We start from the raw sequence: 20,130 nt of genomic DNA, 5'->3' as shown, positions 1-20,130 counted from the left end.
AATACAAAACTAAAAGTTCTGCTTTTTGCTGTAGAGAATCACAATCTGCTGCAATTTAGCAACTGTTGATAGCCCGAGCCCTACTTTTAAAACCATTTCCACAATCCCAAGTGTTACGCCAGATAAGCGCCTGAAGTTGGATAGGTTTCCTATTTGTGATGGATGAGTATGTTTTGACCCTCGAGATGATTTTATATCTGTCCTGGGAGCAGTAAAGAGCTCTTTGTTGATATAGTTACTGTCTTTAGCCAGGACAAGATCCTCTCTTGCAGTGAAATAGGAACTCCACAGCCTTAAGTGTTGTGCCAATACCCTGACAGGCAGATTAAACATGATGTTGCCTTTTCTCCTGGATGTTTCCTCTCTGCGTGTGTCCGAGGTGAATATCCTTTCTCTTAGTGCTGGGACAAATATTTGAACAAATATTTTTTGATATGTATTCAGATAAAAAAAAAAAATCAGATGTTCGTTTTCGCTACAAATGACAAAAATACCTTAGTTATTTACTGTTTTACCAGAATTTGTGCAAAAAATAGCAAATGAAAAAGAGCTCCGTGTGATACTGTATGTGAGATTATATATATATATATATATATATATATATATAAAAACATATATATATATATATATAAAAACAATCACAGGCTCAACACAGCAGCTCTTGAACCTCTGTTTAAAAGTTTTAGACAGCAAAAAGTAAACAAACCAGATTATGCGTGCGCATGCATAGTGATCTCTATGGAAAGCCATCTGGGACAAAAACGTGTTGTGCTGCTTTTAGAGTGAGCCAGAATCTCATGGGTAAGGCCCTACCAAATTCATGGTACATTTTTGTAAATTTCACTGTCATAACATATTAAATCTTATTTCACGGTTTTCAGCTATTTAAATCTTAAATTTCATGGTGGTGTAACAACATATGAACATATAAACATTTAAAGCCCTTAACAAATGCATGTGACTAACAAAGTAGAAACGGTAAAAGAGGATCACTTTGTGGTTGTTGTGTTTCTGTTATTGTTATATATAAAAAAAAAACAAACTTCTAGTTTTAAATGTCATTGTATGTAACAGTAACTCAAAAACTATTCTGAAATGCTGTTTTTCTTCATTCCCTGTCTCTGTGGTGTAAATACCTGTCCATATTTAGACACAGCTGTCTCTGCATCCATGCAGTTTGTTGGAATTGACAATTGTGTAGTGATTTTTGTATAGATTGAATGTATTATATATTTTTTGTTGCGACTGTTGTGTGGAATGTAATAAATGAGAACCAAAACAGTGAGTTTTTTTCCCCTTCACTTTACAACGCCATTTCCACGTTTGTTTTATTTGAAGTGTTTTAAAGTTCGGTTTCAGTTTTCGTTTGCTTGTTAAGATACAAAAAGGCACAAGTAAACGTCATGTTATTACCTTATGAAAATGTGTCGATGGCCATGGTTTACTGTGAAGAAACGGCAATGGCAAGGATTGAAACAAAAAGAAAAAAATAAATAAAATGCAGCGTCAACTGTATGTATTTATTTAGGGAATAAAGAAAACAACGTTTAACTTGAACTGCTATTTGGCATCGTTTTGTAGTTAATTCACTTGGGTAAAGTAATTTGAGCAACTTATTCTTTACTTCATGGGATATTTTTCTATTTTAACGTGTTACATATTGTAAGGTCTTGCTATAAAATAGAGGCACACAAACAGGCCACACCCCCTGCCCCTGAACTGTCTCTGCCTGCATTCTGAGCAATATAATGGCTTGTATTATTTTTTGAAAAACGAACGAATATCCGAATGAATATTTAAATTAGTGCTGTCCCAGCACTAATTTCTCTACAAGTGAAGAAAGAGCTATTTAATTGCAAATTATAATGAACGTGATTGTAGCTAACAGAATAATCCCACAAATCTTGTTTTGCACTTCCATTAGCTACATAAGTTTCAAATATGCAGGTTTGAAACGCATACAATAGCAAACATGCATTTTCATTTTAAAAAGTGATATCTAGAACTACATTAAAGAAAGTTCTCGGTTTCTGTGAGTTCAAACTGGTACAATTTCACCTCAACAGTGTCTTCTGGGTCAAAGTATGTTACTTGCTGAAAGCTTGTCAGTCAAGTGGGAGCAGCTGGTTGGTTAATGATGGGAAAGAAGCCGATGAAGGGGCGGGGACAGTTTTCACCCTGCAGGTGAAATGACCAAGGAAGTGCAACACTATCTGAGAATTTAACCAAGTGTAATTTTTGATGTGTTTGAAAATATAAATACATGTTTGTTTCTTTCACACTTGAGACCAATATAGCAAATGGAAATGCACAACTGTAGCATTACTGTAGCTGCCCCTGCACTAGGTCACCAAGCTACAATGTTAATATGCTCTTAGATTAAACTAATCAGCCAAACAAAAGCCTTCTTTCACTGTTGTAAAGCTGGTTTGTCCCCCTCATCTCTGCAAGCGCGCAAATCTCACTGTTCGTATTAACGAGGAGGCTTTGTGTTTCCATCTCCTCTCATTTTACTGGTTCAGAAGGTGCAGAGCAATGGGCCTGAAAAGCAGGAGAAGGAAGGAGTGATCCAGAATTTCAAGCGCACGCTCTCCAAGAAGGAGAAGAAGAAGGAGAAGAGGAGGGAGAAGGAGGCCTTTTTAAGGGTGCAGGACGGGGACGAGTATTCTCTGCACAAGGAGGATGGGTGAGTGCTTAGCAACTTGGGGGTTATTAGCGACAGTGTCCTGTACAACGAAACCTTAATCTACTGTGCGTGGGCTAACTCCAGTACCTGCATCCTGCATCCAAGGCTGTAGAAAACTCTACATCAGTTATAGGTTATTTATAATTAAAGTACTCAGAACTCATGCTAAATACACCCAGAATGCTTTGATCTAATTGTTGTGAGTTTTGGTATTTGTGACAGAGCCAGTCTGATTAAGAATACAGCCAGTTTTCAACGCTCAGATGATCAAGCTTGATGGTTGTGTTTCTTTGTGATGAGGTGACCCTTCTGCTCTGTGGGTCTTGAAAATGTAATGTGATACATACCAAGTAAGGCTACAAAATCTGCTGATGTATGTGTTAGGGGTGAAATTGTCAACAGCAACGAGAGAGGATTGCTGACTTCCAAGACCTGAGATGAAATTAAACTAATAATTATATCACAAGTATAGGCTTGCGGGCTTAAGTAACTAGATTTATTTAAAGTTGAATCTGTAGTTGTTTGTTTAATTTTCTTACCGTACAACTTTTCCTATCGATTTTACTTTGTGTCTGCAAGCTATTCCATCAGGGATACCATTCCCAAGGGACAAACAGTAATACCCTGTATTATAATAAATAGATTTAAATTTATATTCCTATTTGCCTTTGTACTTCCTTGCAAAATTGGGCCCATGAATGTGATTTATAAATGTCACAATGAATGAGTGTACTGTACAGTAGAGAAGAGAATATGTGTGGTGAGATATGGTCCTTCTGACAAATGAAAATATACGCTATTTGTAAGATCCATAAAATATATCTGACAGCCTGGTACAATGAAGTATATTGGCTATTAGATGCGTCAGAGAATATCTGTGAAATATGCTGGATTGGATCACTGAGAACATTAATGGTTTGGTTATTAGATAAACAGACTGCAATTCCTGAAGGCACTTGAATTTGATAAACAATGTCCTCATTTTCCAGTGAGAATTCCCGATTGGCTGCTGAGGTATACAAGGACATGCCAGAAACCAGCTTCACGAGAACGATATCCAACCCTGATGTGGTCATTAAGCGTCGGCGGCAACAAAGACTGGAGCAGAGGATACAGGAGTTTGGCCGGCCTGATTCAGGTAACGGAGCAGGAACAGGTCCACTAATCCATAGGCTATGAACTCAAGGACAGAAAATTACTTCAATAAATTAATAGAAATACTTACTCCGTTCTGCAAGTAACGCTTCATTATTGCAAGTAATGAACCTGTTTTTTCCCCTGGATACTTCAACAAAAGATGAGATCGGTATTATGTAGCATATAAACAGTGGAGTAGTTGCTTTAAAGATGTAACACAAGTTACATCTGCAGTGGTATCCAAGAAAGAAAGGGTATAAAGTTGTTTTCAATTATAAAATATGAAAGAGATGTTAACAGTTTTATAGATTCTTTAATTAATACCATGAAAAGGTATTAATGAATTAGTCGCAACAATTGTAGTAAATCCTCTACTATCCAAATTAATTGGTTCCAGGGGGGTGTTTGTATAATCAGGTGAATACTGTAAAGCATAGTGTATGATGTAGTGCCTATTCAATGACAACAAGGCAGAAAAGCATGTAGGTTACAAGGGAGCTGTCTCGTCACATGATTTGAATGGAATGAGGAAGGCTGTTTTGTTCTGTCTATAGACAAGCTAAATGCAAGTTTAAATGAAGATTTAGAGAACAGTTATCTAAACTTAATATTGGAGAAACATAACCCAGAATCAATCCAAATGATTGCAAACACCATAAAATAGCAAGGGAACCAGAATGCTGACAGCAATGTCTCAGCTGGACTCAGAAGCACATACATGAGGTAATTTATGCGTTCTGTGGCCGTTACCGTGCCTTATAATTATGGCAAGCCATTGGTCTTGCCAATTTGGCTGTTCTGCAAGTCATGTCCTTGCAACGGCTTGGGTATACTTACCCGTTGCGTACTGGAATACATTTTGGGCTTGAAATGGAACGTTTTCATAACCCTGGTTCCCTGAAATAGAAATGTATCCATTTATAATTCTTTGGTTGCTGCATACATTCTATGCAGTAGGCTGAAGAAAATGTATGGCTTATGATAATAACCTAACGTTAAAACCGATTTTAACAAATGTTCCAAATGTAATCTTAAACGACTGTTGTAAAACAGAGACCTACCCCATTCCAACCGGTTTTCTCAGTGAAAATGTGACAGCATCATCAAATTATTTGACAAGAGTTCACCACAATCAGTAACACAGAGTATCTGCTTTGGTTCCCCATCAGTAACTTTGAAAGATCACAACAAATACCTCCTCATCATAATTTCTAATTTCTCTGTGATTCAATGGTATTGATAGATTACGATGGCACGTTTTGAGGGAGTATTGTGGTTGAGGAATTATATCGTCATAAAGAACAACTGTCGGTGCGTACCAGTTGCAAGCCTGTCATGTACCAGTACTGGTACAAGGACCACGGGTTGAAAACCACTGATTTTAGGTGATAGTCATTGCTGCATTCTGAAAAAAGAAAAGCAATTCACATGTCCAATAATGTATGAAGAAAGCTGGTGAATAAAGTTAATATTCATTTTTTACAGAAGAAATTCAACATGTTCTTTATGAGAATATATAGTGATAGTGACCCTTTTGTACATGATACAGTATCTGTTGTGCATTTGGTTTTAAATGAAAGAGAAGTATTTTGAGAACCGTTGGACTGAAATTGCTCAAACTTTGCATTGACATTTGAAGTTATTAAACATACTCCCCTGGTAGATCAAACAACAGGAGGAATGTATTCAGGGTCATTGATTTCAATAATCACAATTTATGCTTTGCGGTTGATTTTATATTTGTTACTTACATATTCTGGTTTCTTTTTTTTCTCTAACTGTTAGACCTTATTCCTTCCTGAATTGTGTAACCTTGTTTAAAGGTAAATGTCAGTCCCTCCTGATTTTAATCTCCAAAGCTGTTCCTGCTTAGATATTGGGTGAATAAAAAGTCAATTTAATTATCTGATACTGCCAAGCAGCTATTTTGCTGTAGTTGGCTTTATAAAGATTTGGTATGAAACAAGCTCATCTCATGGCATTCCCACAAGGGATTTGAACAAACCTGTTGGTTAGTGTTCAAAGTATCTGCAAGATGAGTTAGCAGTTCAGCTAGCTGTCAGAACTTTTACTTCTGCCAGAGTTATAATCAGTTGCTGGTGTATGTATTGTAAACAGGTCTACTCGCTGCTCCAAATGCAGCACAAACAACTTGCTGACCTTTGAGAAACCTTATTTAATTTATGCCAACAAGAGCAATGTGCTGCAGTTTTAAGAGTATCACAGGAATCAAGAATTCCACGAGGACCATGTAGCGTTTACAGCATCCTGCCAAGAATAGATGAAGGTATTGAAGCAAATAGGAATCGATTGGAACAGCATATGGATTGAAACCTCTAAATGATGGATAGCAGTTTCGGCTATTGGACACATTTGTGCCATTGTGGCAGCTCTGTCTATCAAAAAGGCCTCCCAGCATGTCCAATGCCATTTATAGAAAGCTGTTATTAAAAACGAATAGTGATGTTTAAAAATAAATGTCAGTATTGTTGCATCAGTACTCAGATCCACTCAGAATAATTGGTAACTTCATAAAACAGGCAAAAAAATTTAAAATAAATAGTTATTTGAAGCTTTATAATCAGTTGGTTTGGGTTCAGAAATAGAGGGCTGCAAATACCTGAAAATATTTCTCCTTTCTTTCTTTCTTTCTTTCTTTCTTTCTTTCTTTCTTTCTTTCTTTTCTTTTCTTTTCTTTTCTTTTCTTTTCTTTTTCAGGGGGGACATTGAAGATATACGCAGACAGTTTGAAACCAAATATACCGTACAAGACGATCCTTCTGTCCAACACAGACACGGCAGACTTTGCTGTTGCTGAGGCGCTAGAGAAGTACGGCCTGGAAAAGGAAAACCCCAGTAACTACTGTATCGCTCGGGTAAGCACTTGGGCGTTGTCCAGCTTTTGAACTTGAGTGGTCTTCAGAACAACTGAAACTCATTGTTTTACAGTTATTCTTATTCAGTTTGTGGAGCTATCACTCATTTAAAATACATGGTTTATTGTATTTATTGATCATTTTCACAGTTTGTCGACTTCCACCTAAAACAATTTAACTCTAGTGTTCTTGCTAACAGCGTGATGCCCTATTAAGCTTGCTGCTAATTTTAAGATTAAACAGTGAGAAGAAATGTATCGCGCTGTGTTCCAAACATGGCTGCCTTATTGATGTCACGTGTCTGTTTATGTTTCTTCTGTGTCGGGACAGTGCACTTTGAAGTGTTGTCTTCACATTTGGTACGCAGTTCCATTATGGTCACTGTACCACTGGTTAACAAAAACACCAATGAATAGTTTTACAATTTCAACTGTAGATGCATTACAAATATTTGTGACAGGGGTCAAACGCTGTACCAGGAAAATAGATGGTTTTGAATAATTTTAAATATCTCCTGTGGCTGGAATTCCAGAATTGCTGCAAATTCTCTAAAGCCCCTTTCACACTGGCAGGCTCTACCCGGGTCAGAACCTACCCGGTGTCATGTGGGTCGGCTACGTGATTTCACACTGCTTTTGATAAAGCAGGGTTGACCTGGGTGACGGACACAAGTAAACAATACGTGTATCAATACCCCGGAAGCGGCTTGTTACAGACGCTTCCATCCAAGCTTCTGGGTTGAACCATCGACCCAAATGTTGATTAGAGCAAATGTTTCTTCATCCCTGCTGCAATCTGGCTTGTGGTGTGTCTCAAGCAACAAAAATATGGCTAAACAGAATAAACAAAAATGTTCCTTGCGGACGTGTAAGCTTAACGCAGGCATGGCTGTTTGTTATTTCATTGGCCATCATGCATTTTGTCTCGGTCAACCTGGATATGACCCAGGTACGTGGGATTGTGACCTGGGTAGCCAGAACCCGGGTTCAAGTGCCAGTGTGAAAGGGGCTTAATTTGTGTTTAATTGTTTACAGTTTAATTTAGGGTTAGGGTTAGGGTAAAATACGATATCCTCTAGTAACTGATGGACCAATTGAATGGAACATGGAAGCCTGATCAACACACATTTTATTACGCACATCTCTTAGCAGGACAATGTTTGAGTTGCAGACAAAAACAAGAAAAATGGCTGTGGGCTTGAATTCAGTTTCACTTTTTACACGCTGTCATTTCAAGTGGGGGGAAAAAAACTCCCAGCTTAACAATGTTCAATAAAAGAAAACAATAAAGCAAGAGATTCATATAATTACTGTACCATTAAGGTGCAAAAAAAACAAACTGTTGGATTACTTTGGCATGGACTGAGAAAGCAAGTTTTTTATCTCCTGATCTAGCTTGAATTTTTTTTTTTTTTTTTTACCCGAGAGGTTCTGATTCAGGGTTATTGATAGATTACCTTAAAAGTGGTATCGTGTCGTACAAGTGAACATCCTTTTCCTGTTTTTAAAGATAATCTAGTGGCAGTTGTGTTTTAAAAGCATCTGTACTTTCTTGAATCACTTATACAGTTGTCTCCTCTGTCATACTGCATTTTAAAAATGTTACAAGCAATTTGAGATATAGCCTCTGTGTTCAATTTCTTACATAGAAGAACTGATAAATAAAATGTTAGCAGTAGACTACCATATTAAAATTTTGAGTTTGACATTTAGTAGAGGATTCCTTTTGATTAATAGTTGAATTACAAATTTCAAAAGTGGCAGCAAAGACGGAAGAGTTCTGCTAGTGAACGAGTGCTTCTGTAAAGCATCGCTCTGTTTAATTGTGCATGTCGCTGTATGGCGAACATCTCTCTTGTAAACACTCAACCTTTGGCAGTAGATGGCTTTTTATTCCCTAAGCTTGACAGACTGACAGACATTTGGAGGGGAACTCGATTCCTCTTATATATGTTGAATGACTCTGGAAGACCTGTCTACAGTATTATATTTCAGCACTGTTGGTTCTTCCTGAGTTCAAATGAAATTAACTGAAACTGCATTGACATGCATACACTTCTGGAGTAATTGCATAGTTCTGTTCTATTTCAAACTCAAGAGACTTTACATATTTTCATTAGTATCAGTTTTGTGGCCTTAAACTACAAATAGATTATTTTTGAACACTTTTTTGTGATGGTTTTGAAATCTGTTCATTTTGCTTTTAGTTTAGGTATATCAACTACTCAATCTAGTAGTAGAAGCCCTTGAAATCTTAAAAGCAACTGACAAATTTAACCACAGCCAGTACTTTAGATATGGGGGGTGTGGTTACAAATTAAGTGGAGACTTTTTTTTAGACAGAGTGCTAAGGGTATAGAATGGGTTAGTCATGGGTTAGTTATTTTTTTAGAATGGATCCTTTAAGACCTGACTTGACAAAGTTTGGGAGCAGTCCGCTACTAGGATCTGGACTTGCATTGATAGGCTGAATGACCTTTTCTTTTTCATATATTTTCTTATGTTCTTATGCTATCAAAGTTATCCCACTACCCACTTCTATTTATTTTCCTTGGCGGGGAGGATCTCCAGTTTCCTATCTAAACAGTACATTGATTTTTTTTTTCTTCATCTTTGCTTGCCAGGTCATGCTACCTCCTGGATCTCAGCACTCCGATGACAATAGGGCTTGGGAGACTATCCTTGAAGATGCTGAGCGTCCCCTTCAGATCTTCAGAGAGTGGCCGGGCGACAAAGGTATGGCAAGGAAAAGATTAATGCTGAGTTTCGTTTTTATGTTTAGCCTAAATCTGTCAAGCCTCATTTGATCCTAAATATATAAATGGTCATCCTTGTTGTTTCAGAAACATTAGTTTTCCAGCTCAAGAAACGACCACTAGACTATGTCCCAAAGAAAGCTCTGAAGCCTGATGAGAAAGTGCCGAGGGGGAAGTCTGTCGACGGGTATCTCCATGGCTCTTTACCTCCCGAGAAGCTGCCCTACCTGGTAGAGCTGAGCCCAGGTAAGCAGTAAGCCCTGGATTCGAAGACTGGAAATATACAGCATTCAAGTTGAGTTCGTCTTAATGTAACCCCCGAAATAAAAGGCTTTTGTGCTCCATCAATATTATATACAGTACTGTGCAAAAGTTTTAGGCAGGTGTGAAAAAATGCTGTAAAATAAGAATGCTTTCAAAAATAAACATGTTAATAGTTTATATTTATCAATTAACAAAATGCAAAGTGAGTGAACAGAAGAAAAATCTACATCAAATCCATATTTGGTGTGACCACCCTTTGCCTTCAAAACAGCATCAATTCTTCTAGGTACACTTGCACACAGTTTTTGAAGGAACTCGGCAGGTAGGTTGGCCCAAACATCTTGGAGAACTAACCACAGTTCTTCTGTGGATTTAGGCAGCCTCAGTTGCTTCTCTCTCTTCACGTAATCCCAGACAGACTCGATGATGTTGAGATCAGGGCTCTGTGGGGGCCATACCATCACTTCCAGGACTCCTTGTTCTTCTTTACGCTGAAGATAGTTCTTAATGACTTTCGCTGTATGTTTGGGGTCGTTGTCATGCTGCAGAATAAATTTGGGGCCAATCAGATGCCTCCCTGATGGTATTGCATGATGGATAAGTATCTGCCTGTACTTCTCAGCATTGAGGAGACCATTAATTCTGACCAAATCCCCAATTCCATTTGCAGAAATGCAGCCCCAAACTTGCAAGGAACCTCCACCATGCTTCACTGTTGCCTGCAGACACTCATTCGTGTACTGCTCTCCAGCCCTTCGGCGAACAAACTGCCTTCTGCTACAGCCAAATATTTCAAATTTTGACTCATCAGTCCAGAGCACCTGCTGCCATTTTTCTGCACCCAAGTTCCTGTGTTTTCGTGCATAGTTGAGTCGTTTGGCCTTGTTTCCACGTTTTGGCCGCAAGTCTTCCATGAAGGCCACTTCTGACCAGACTTCTCCGGACAGTAGATGGGTGTACCAGGGTCCCACTGTTTTCTGCCAATTCTGAGCTGATGGCACTGCTGGACATCTTCCGATTGCGAAGGGAAGTAAGCATGATGTGTCTTTCATCTGCTGCAGTAAGTTTCCTTGGCCGACCACTGCGTCTACTGTCCTCAACGTTGCCCGTTTCTTTGTGCTTCTTCAAAAGAGCTTGGACAGCACATCTGGAAACCCCTGTCTGCCTTGAAATTTCTGCCTGGGAGAGACCTTGCTGATGCAGTATAACTACCTTGTGTCTTGTTGCTGTGCTCAGTCTTGCCATGGTGTATGACTTTTGACAGTAAACTGTCTTCAGCAACCTCACCTTGTTAGCCGAGTTTGGCTGTTCCTCACCCAGTTTTATTCCTCCTACACAGCTGTTTCTGTTTCAGTTAATGATTGTGTTTCAACCTACATATTGAATTGATGATCATTAGCAACTGTTTGGTATAATTGTTTAATCATACACCTGACTATATGCCTACAAAATCCCTGACTTTGTGCGAGTGTACCTAGAAGAATTGATGCTGTTTTGAAGGCAAAGGGTGGTCACACCAAATATGGATTTGATTTGGATTTTTCTTCTGTTCACTCACTTTGCATTTAGTTAATTGATAAATATAATCTATTAACATGTCTATTTTTGAAAGCATTCTTACTTTACAGCATTTTTTTCACACCTGCCTAAAACTTTTGCACAGTACTCTATTTAAAAAAGTTACACAGTAAATCCAAAACACATCAGTCCTCAATAGCTATAGGCCAATCTTCAACCTACCATTCTTGGATAAGGGCAGCAGTGTGGAGTAGTGGTTAGGGCTCTGGACTCTTGACCAGAGGGTTGTGGGTTCAATCCCAAGTGGGGAACACTGCTGCTGTACCCTTGAGCAAGGCACTTTACCTAGATTGCTCCAGTAAAAACCCAACTGTATAAATGGGTAATTGTATGTAAAAAATAATGTGTAAAAATAAAAATAATGTGATATCTTGTATCAAGTGTAAGTCGCCCTGGATAAGAGTGTCGAAGAAGATTCTAGAGAGAGTTATTGCAATTCAATTACAAACATTTCTAACTCTTAATGGTATATTTGAGAAGTTTCAGTCTGGTTTTCGTGCTGCACATATAATCGAGATGGCCCTTGTCAGAATTGTGAATGATCTGCTGATAAGCTCTGACTTGGGCTTTACATCAGTTTTAATTCTTCTAGATCCAAGTGCTGCCTTTGATACTGTAGACCACTCCATCCTACTGAATCCTCTTGAAAGCACAGTAGTACTGTCTGGCCTTGTCCTATCCTGGTGCAAGTCTTTCTGATAGGTTTCAGTTTGTCTCTATTGGGGAGATAAAATCAGCATTATCGAAAGTTGTCTGTGGTGTTCCACAGGGCTCCGTTGTAGGTCCCTTGCTGTTTTCATTATATATGCTACCATTAGGTGACATTATTCGCAGACATGGAGTGAACTTCCATTGCTATGCTGATGATACCCATCTATATTTGTCTCCTAAAGCCAGTAATTTCTTCTGTCTGGGTGTTATTAGCTACTTGCCTTACAGACTTCAAGCATTGGATGTCTCAGAATTTTCTAATGTTGAATTCAGATAAAACAGAGGTTACGCTAGTGGGCTCACAGAACCAACTAAAAGGAAATGTGGGATTACGTTAGCTTGACCCTTGCAGTCTCTCATCAAAACCTAAACTAGAAATTAAGAGTTTGGGGGTTATCTTTGATCCTGATCTCTCATTTGAGACTCATTTTAGGGAAGTTACTAAAGTATCTTTTTACCATTTGAGAATAATATTTGAGAAACTTAGACCAATTATTTCTGTATCTGATGCAGAGAGACTAATGCATGCCTTTGTTTCATCTAGAATTGATTATTGTAATGCACTTTTTTCTTGAAAAATGTAAACCTTATTTAACACTCCCTGCATATGATATGCGGGTGGTTGCAAAAGAAGTATTACAGTTGGCCATCTGGAGAGTCAGAAACGTAACTTTCTTTAAACTTGCGTTTCTTTCTAAAATGGTAAAACGGCTTCTGTTTTCTTTTGTTTTCTTTCTTTTGTAACCTCACTCAAAAAAAAAAAAACAACAAATAAAAAACATTGTGAAATATGAGGAAAATTACTTGATTTTGGTCCCTGCAGGGAAACAAAATTCAAGTAATCCATTCTTACATTTATTTACATATACAGCTCTGGAAGAAATTAAGAGACCACTGCAAAATGATCAGTTTCTCTGGTTTTACTATTTATAGGTATGTGTTTGGGTAAAATGAACATTTTTGTTTTATTCTATAAACTACTGACAACATTTCTCCCAAATTCCAAATAAAAATATTGTCATTTAGAGCATTTATTTGCAGAAAATGACAACTGGTCAAAATAACAAAAAAGATGCAGTGTTGTCAGACCTCGAATAATGCAAAGAAAATAAGTTCATATTCATTTTTAAACAACACAATACTAATGTTTTAACTTAGGAAGAGTTCAGAAATCAATATTTGGTGGAATAACCCTGATTTTCAAGCACAGCTTTCATGCATCTTGGCATGCTCTCCACCAGTCTTTCACATTGATGTTGGGTGACTTTATGCCACTCCTGGCACAAAAATTCAAGCAGCTTGGCTTTGTTTGATGGCTTGTGACCATCCATCTTTCTCTTGATCACATTCCAGAGGTTTTCAATGGGGTTCAGGTCTGGAGATTGGGCTGGTCATGACAGTGTCTTGATCTGGTGGTCCTCCATCCACACCTTGATTGACCTGGCTGTGCGGCATGGAGCATTGTCCTGCTGGAAAAACCAATCCTCAGAGTTGGGGAACATTGTCAGAGCAGAAGGAAGAAAGTTTTCTTCCAGGACAACCTTTTACTTGGCTTGATTCATGCCAAAGCTGCCCGATTCCAGCCTTGCTGAAGCACTCCCAGATCATCACCGATCCTCCACCACATTTCACAGTGGGTGCGAGACACTGTGGCTTGTAGGCCTCTCCAGGTCTCCGTCTAACCATTAAACGACCAGGTGTTGGGCAAAGCTGAAAATTGGACTCATCTGGGGGTGCTTCAGCAAGGCTGGAATCGGGCAGATTTGTCTTTTGTGAAGGACGCATGAATCAAGCCAAGTACAAAACCAGAGAAACTGATAATTTTGCAGTGGTCTCTTAATTTTTTCCAGAGCTGTATATCGTTTCTAGTAATAGGATTAAATAGTTTGCGTATCTAGTTGCTATGGCAAAAATCTCTATATATGCATACGGCTATGCTGTGTGCATTTTAATAAACTTGTATTGCTGCATGATTTATGGTCACAAATGTCAGCTGTCATCAAACTTAGTTGAGGAAGTGTTTAAAACAATTGAAGTTGCTTTGCATAATTTAGCTTTGCTCTAATGAGGCTATCAAATAGTAGCAGAATTATTCCTTACTGGGTTAAGTGGATTTATTTCTAATTTTCATGTCTGTGTCAGGGAGCTCTTGTTTACAATACCAAATTGTTTATATGTCCTCTTTTTTCTGCTTGCACTAATGGAAATGAAGGTAAGTTACTGAGGCATGGCTAAAGTCTGCTATGAAACCAAGTATGTGTGCAGATATATAGATATATAGGTATAGATCTGTAGAGATAGAGATATATAGATGTAGATACAGAGATATAGATTTTGTGTTAACTGGTGATACTGTTTTAATTATTCTTATTTAACTATGTATTATACAAATTATATATTTTCACCCACTGAAGCTCAGAGCAGCCAGTAAGTCAACTCCTGGGTGGCCACTCTGACCTTTCACAAAGTGGATAATCGTTTGTATCGTATAGCACCCTATACGATATTCTGTATGTATGTGCCGTACCATATGACCAAGCGATTTGAGTATATAATGTTAGCACTTGCTTATACTGCCTGTTTGATGATTGACCTGGATTCTAACATGCACTGTTTCCAGGCTGCTTGTAGTTTAATTCATCATCCCTAGCTTTACTGACCTGATATGAATGAACCATTTCTCAAGCATTTAAACCAGTATCTCTTATAAGTAAAATGTATTTTACTTTGTCAGGCCTGAATTGCAACATCGTGGTTTCAGTTCAGATGATTTAAAACTAAAAAAATATGGTGGGCTAAATTGGCCCTTGTAAAGACAGGAAATCAGGTGACTAAATGGCCCTAGTGCTTCACCACTAAGGTTGAAGCCATGGCTAGCATGGTGAGAAAACGGCTGGTAAAGTTTTTTAGGCGTCTCTTCAATGTGTTTGTGGTAGGGGGCAGTTGGAGATGAGTTTATTTAAAAAAAACCTTGTCAACATCACTATATTTCAAGAGTTGTTGATAGATGGGAGGCTCCATAAGAACTGTTCATTTCTTTTGTTCTCCTGGTATACTTTCTTAGGAGACACATTTGCAATTTGAAAATAAGACACTGTGAGAAGTTATTGAAGTGGAAAATAAATCTGTTTTGTTTAATCTGCTCTCACGCTAATCTGGCAAGATGTACCCCCTGAGCAAAGTGAATAAATTAGAAATGATAGATCAGCTGGCTGAGTGTAGTGTGCATGTCAATTTTGAGATTAACAGCACATTATTTCTAGTATTGTTTTAACTGGGTTGCTACACCCTTGTCACGTGGCTGAACGACTCGGCAACTAATATTCCACTCTCTAAAATGTAAAGGAGGCTGTGTGGTCCAGTGGTTAAAGAAAAAGGGCTTGTAACCAGGAGGTCCCCGGTTCAAATCCCACCTCAGCCACTGACTCATTGTGTGACCCTGAGCAAGTCACTTAACCTCCTTGTGCTCTGTCTTTCGGGTGAGACGTAGCTGATGCATAGTTCACACACCCTAGTCTCTGTAAGTCACCTTGGATAAAGGTGTCTGCTAAATTAAACAAATAAATAATCTTGTCTTTGTCAAGGGACAATCTGTGGGGTTTGTAAGTTCTATCAGAAAGATAAGTTGCTGAAGGTGATGGTGGTGTGTTTTTTCCTTGGTGATAAGGGTGAGCTGAATTTGTTTTTGTGGCACATTTTATCTGTCTTTCCAATCTCTGTAAATCAGTGGTCAAATTGGGACCTTCAGCTGGCTTCGAAGCTACTTCTCAAAATTCAGCTGTGCTTAATGTATATTTCCAGTCATTTTCAGCTGTCAGCAGGGAAGCCAGATAAAATGGTGGCCTGCATAAGTGCATGGTCTGACCGCAGATTGGCAGCAAAGGAGTGTAAGGGGGAGACATCCAAAAGTGAAACCATTTTATTGCAATGACTCACTCCACTGTCTCTCTGTGGTTAAAGGATGTGGGGGAACTTGCAGACCTTCCTCTCCCAAAAGGTTTCTGTAGATGACCATTGAAAAAGGAAAACTAGTGTAAGTCATCCTTAGTTATTCGGTGATAGGCAATAAGTCTCTTTGGCTGACCAGAGTCAGAGGGGGATATGAAGGCTTTGTTACTTACAGTGCGCCGTGCATGTTGTTTGTATCATGCTGCTGCATTTTCACCCTTTCCTTCTCTCTCTTGCCCTCCTTTGCATTGTCTGTTCTGCTGGTCTGTCTGTACCTGGCTCCTGTGCTTGTCTCCTAACCCTAGGGAGAGGGAATCACTATACCTACTACAGCTGTCGCCGGCAAGAAGGTACCGTAACCTGAATTCTTTCATTACTTGCGTTTCGCGGGGTCAGTATATTTAAACTAAACTTTATTGGTATAATTTGTTTTTATTGTTTTACCAAAGTAAACCTCATGCGATGTAGCTGGCGGAAACTCGCTTTGAATTTACACCTTGGCTAAATTCACCCCAAGACACTTCACTATCCTCCCACAGTTGAAAACTGCCCCTGTTGCTACCAAGTAGTCTACGAGCGCTAAAAGGATACTGTGTTTGCTGACCCCTACTTTAGGGGCCCTACAGTATTCACTGAGCTTTGTTTGGAGAGTTATTTAAAGAGTGTTTTTGAAAGTCTACTACTTACATAAATGCAGTTAATACAGGCATTGGTTTAGATTGTTGGCTGCAGTATGGACTGCTTAATGGACAATAAACAACCTTAGAATATTAAAGCTTTGTCAATAGTGTTTGCTAGTAAAAGAAAATGGCTTTACAATTCTGACTGATTTTGAAGGCAATTGAAGCGTTCAATGCAAGTTATTAAAGTCTCAAGTGACTTAAATGGTGAGCATTACGTTCTGCAGTTTCCTACATCCGGGTTTCGCACCCTGCTCCCAGTTCTGACCTTGTCACAGCAGGAACCTGGGGTGCTCACTGTGTGCTAAAACCAAAGAGATTCATTTTAGAAACTTGTTTTGTAGAGATGCAAATCCTGGGGTGATATCCTCGGAAATGCATGTGCATGATATGTCTATGTAGTTCACCAAACCACATCTGCTTATTAGACCTTGTTTCTGCTGATAAATACCTCAAAGTACAAGAGCTCAGCTAATTTCCCTATATAAATCAGTTTGACAATTAGTGCAGGTGTCCTTTTAATATATTCCTAACATGTCATTTCTCCTTAGAAGGCAGAACAACACAGTCTTCTTACCCGCGACCCCTCCCGCTTTAATAAGACCTGCAACCTGACCCGAACCTGCAAGTGTTTGTCCTTTACCTACTGCCTGCACCGACTGACTCTCTCATGCTCTCACATCCACACACAGATATTATTATTATTATTATTGGTTTATTTAGCAGATGCCTTTATCCAAGGCGACTTACAGAGACTAGGGTGTGTGAACTATGCATCAGCTGCAGAGTCACTTACAACTACGTCTCACCCGAAAGACGGAGCACAAGGAGGTTAAGTGACTTGCTCAGGGTCACACAGTGAGTCAATAGTTGAGCCGGGAGTGGTCACAAGTCCTTTTCTTTAACCACTGGACCACAGATATCTCTACCATTCTCCACAGAGTTTATACAATAGGCTATTATACAGTGTGGTAGCTTTTTCTAGTGGTCTGATTTGTATTTTAACATTGTAACATTAACTATCTCTACTTACTTTACTAAAAAATACCTGTCTATTCCTTTCGTGCCACCAGTTGAAAGGGAGCTACACCTGTGCTTCCACAGAGAGTTTTGTGGCTGTCGTTCACAAAAATATAATGACAGGTTTTACAAGCAACGGATCCAGTCACATGTTTATTATTTTCATTCGCTGTGATTCCAGAATAATTCCACACTTCTGATTTACCTCTCAAACTACATGATATAAATCCTGCGCTATCTTTTGTTTCACATCGTCCACAGGCATTTTTAATATCACCAAGCAGACGTGATAAAAAAATCTTGCGACGTGTCAAACAAGCGAGAACAACACTGCTTAGTCAATGAATGTGTATTCACTTTATTGAAACACATTTTCACTAACAGAGAACACAAAAAACATACCTGCACAATGCAGTAGCACAGTTTGCCCCGAAATTATTCTTATAAGTGGATTGCTTGATTTTAGCGTGGTTAGTATAGGAATTATTTTGTCCCAGTGGTTTTGGTCACTATGTGGTTGATTCTTATATCAGTGATTCTTATAAACGGAGTGCACTGTATTATTATTATTATTATTATTATTATTATTATTATTATTATTATTATTATTATTATTATTATATAAAGAATACACATCCAATTGTTATAAAAACTAGATCGTTTTATCTTCGTGGCCGTCGGCATGAGTGCCCAGTTCAGCATTCGAGTGCACATAGCTACCTTGGTCCATCCTGAGGATATACTAATTAATCAACAAGCTCCTTACTCAAATAATAAAATAATAAAAAAAAAAACATTTGAGATAGATAGTATTCTAAATTAATGCAATTGAGGGTTTCAAAAGGATTCAAGAAATTATTGCTCCGCATTGAACCTGTTCAAGCCCTTGTGTATCTAACCCTGCTTATTGTATTAATTAGTGTTTTTGTTCACTAATACTACTTTAAAATCTGCATTAACTGTGAAGTGCAAAACAATTCAAATGTTCCTTTTTAATAGGAATAATTCCATTATAATCTGGCAATCGGATTGTGGTGATGGTGAAATAAAATATTCTCTTTCATTACACTGTGGTAAAATTACCTCACTTTTGAACTAATGTTATAATGATCCTAAATAGCCAACAGATCAGCCCTTTTAAACTGAAAAAGAAACACTATAATGTTACTTGTACTACAGGGTTTGAAAGAACACCTATCTAGGAGTTAATGAGACACATACAGATCCAACTCCTATAAAATGGGAGTCCTTTTATACGAGAACCATTTCTAAGTAGAGTAGTCTGCAGGATTTGTGAATGCACGTTGCCAAACCAGAAGAACAAAACACATCCACTCTAATCTACAAACCCAAGTCCTGCATGGCCTTGCTGAAAAATCATGTTTTACCCAAGACCCTTCTGATGTAATCCAACACCAGTCCTGCCTATGCAATTGTGTCTTGCACAATTTTTTTTATTTTTTTTTTGATTTACAGAATGCTTTTCCGGAACTAGATTATTAAGAATTTGTGACTTGTGTTGTCTGATTTAGATGCAAGAGGTCACTTGTTCTGATATTGAGATTTTTAAAATGCCATACGTTTCCACATGACATACTGTACCACATGTATGAAAGACAGCACCCCAATTCTGGAGGTAAATGTTGTTTGTGTCTTGCAGATGGCTCAGACTCCAGGAATAAACCAAAGCTCTATCGGTTACAGATGCGTGTCACAGAGGTTGGCTCAGATAAAACTGAGGAAAACTCGATCCAGGTGAGGGGCCACTCTTCACAGTGGTGAAAATATGGAAATGTGTGTAATCAGGTGTTCAGTGGAAAATAACAGAGCAGAAACATTGACACTCACGTCTGCAGTGAAAGTTTTAATGATCTAATTATCATTTTGCACAACTAATCCTTTCGAGGCTAATGCATTTAACTGGATGTACTTCAGGCAGCCCTGTAACATTGTAGCTCTTTTATATGCAAGTCATTCCTACTAACGCATTCTTTCAGAAAATGTACTCTCCCTGCCTTTGTAGCCTGGAAAAGAAATGCTTGGGAATCAGTGTCAGCATATTGCATTGATATAATGCACCTTTTATTCCATGAGGGTTTACAAGTGATACATTTTAATTGAAGTGTTGTTTTTTTTGTGTATTGGGAGGATCTTAGTGGAGTGTGGTGTTGGTTATAATTCAACCATTTATTTGTATTTTGAAGCTGTAGGGAAGCGGTTTGTATGCTGCCGAAAACCTTGTATTCTACATGCCCAGGGACAGAGACTGTAGAAATTTTAAAATGAATTTTAAGAGATGAGCTGAACTTGAAATGAATGAAAACTGATTGAAAAACAAAATGAACAACTTAGGAGAAAATATTGGCAATAAATCAGTGGAAAGAATTATTTAACCTAAATAGTACCAAAATGAATATTCGTTTTAGCTGGCATCATTTTCTTACTGCAGCTCCTAGGCATGCTAGTCACCTGTCG

The 20,130-nt window shown here is 38.3% G+C and overlaps 1 protein-coding gene across 24 annotated transcripts in view; it reads left to right on the top strand.

Annotated features, from left to right (window-relative positions):
* LOC117402228 (afadin-like) overlaps nt 1-20,130 on the top strand; it is a 125,838-nt gene that overhangs the window by 41,325 nt on the left and 64,383 nt on the right. For 18 of the 24 annotated variants that reach the window (XM_059024209.1, XM_059024227.1, XM_059024233.1 and 15 more), the window contains exons 4-10: nt 2,523-2,686; nt 3,676-3,824; nt 6,542-6,699; nt 9,323-9,434; nt 9,542-9,700; nt 16,261-16,305; nt 19,316-19,410. In XM_059024209.1, the coding sequence (XP_058880192.1) occupies nt 2,523-2,686; nt 3,676-3,824; nt 6,542-6,699; nt 9,323-9,434; nt 9,542-9,700; nt 16,261-16,305; nt 19,316-19,410 (882 nt within the window). The remainder of the gene's footprint in view (nt 1-2,522; nt 2,687-3,675; nt 3,825-6,541; nt 6,700-9,322; nt 9,435-9,541; nt 9,701-16,260; nt 16,306-19,315; nt 19,411-20,130) is intronic. The other 6 variants (XM_059024217.1, XM_059024214.1, XM_059024213.1 and 3 more) reach the window with 1 other exon arrangement.

Source organism: Acipenser ruthenus, chromosome 5 (genome assembly GCF_902713425.1).
Source record: "Acipenser ruthenus chromosome 5, fAciRut3.2 maternal haplotype, whole genome shotgun sequence".
NCBI classification, from domain to species: Eukaryota; Metazoa; Chordata; class Actinopteri; order Acipenseriformes; family Acipenseridae; genus Acipenser; species Acipenser ruthenus.
This window is presented reverse-complemented; position numbering and strand designations above follow the sequence as displayed.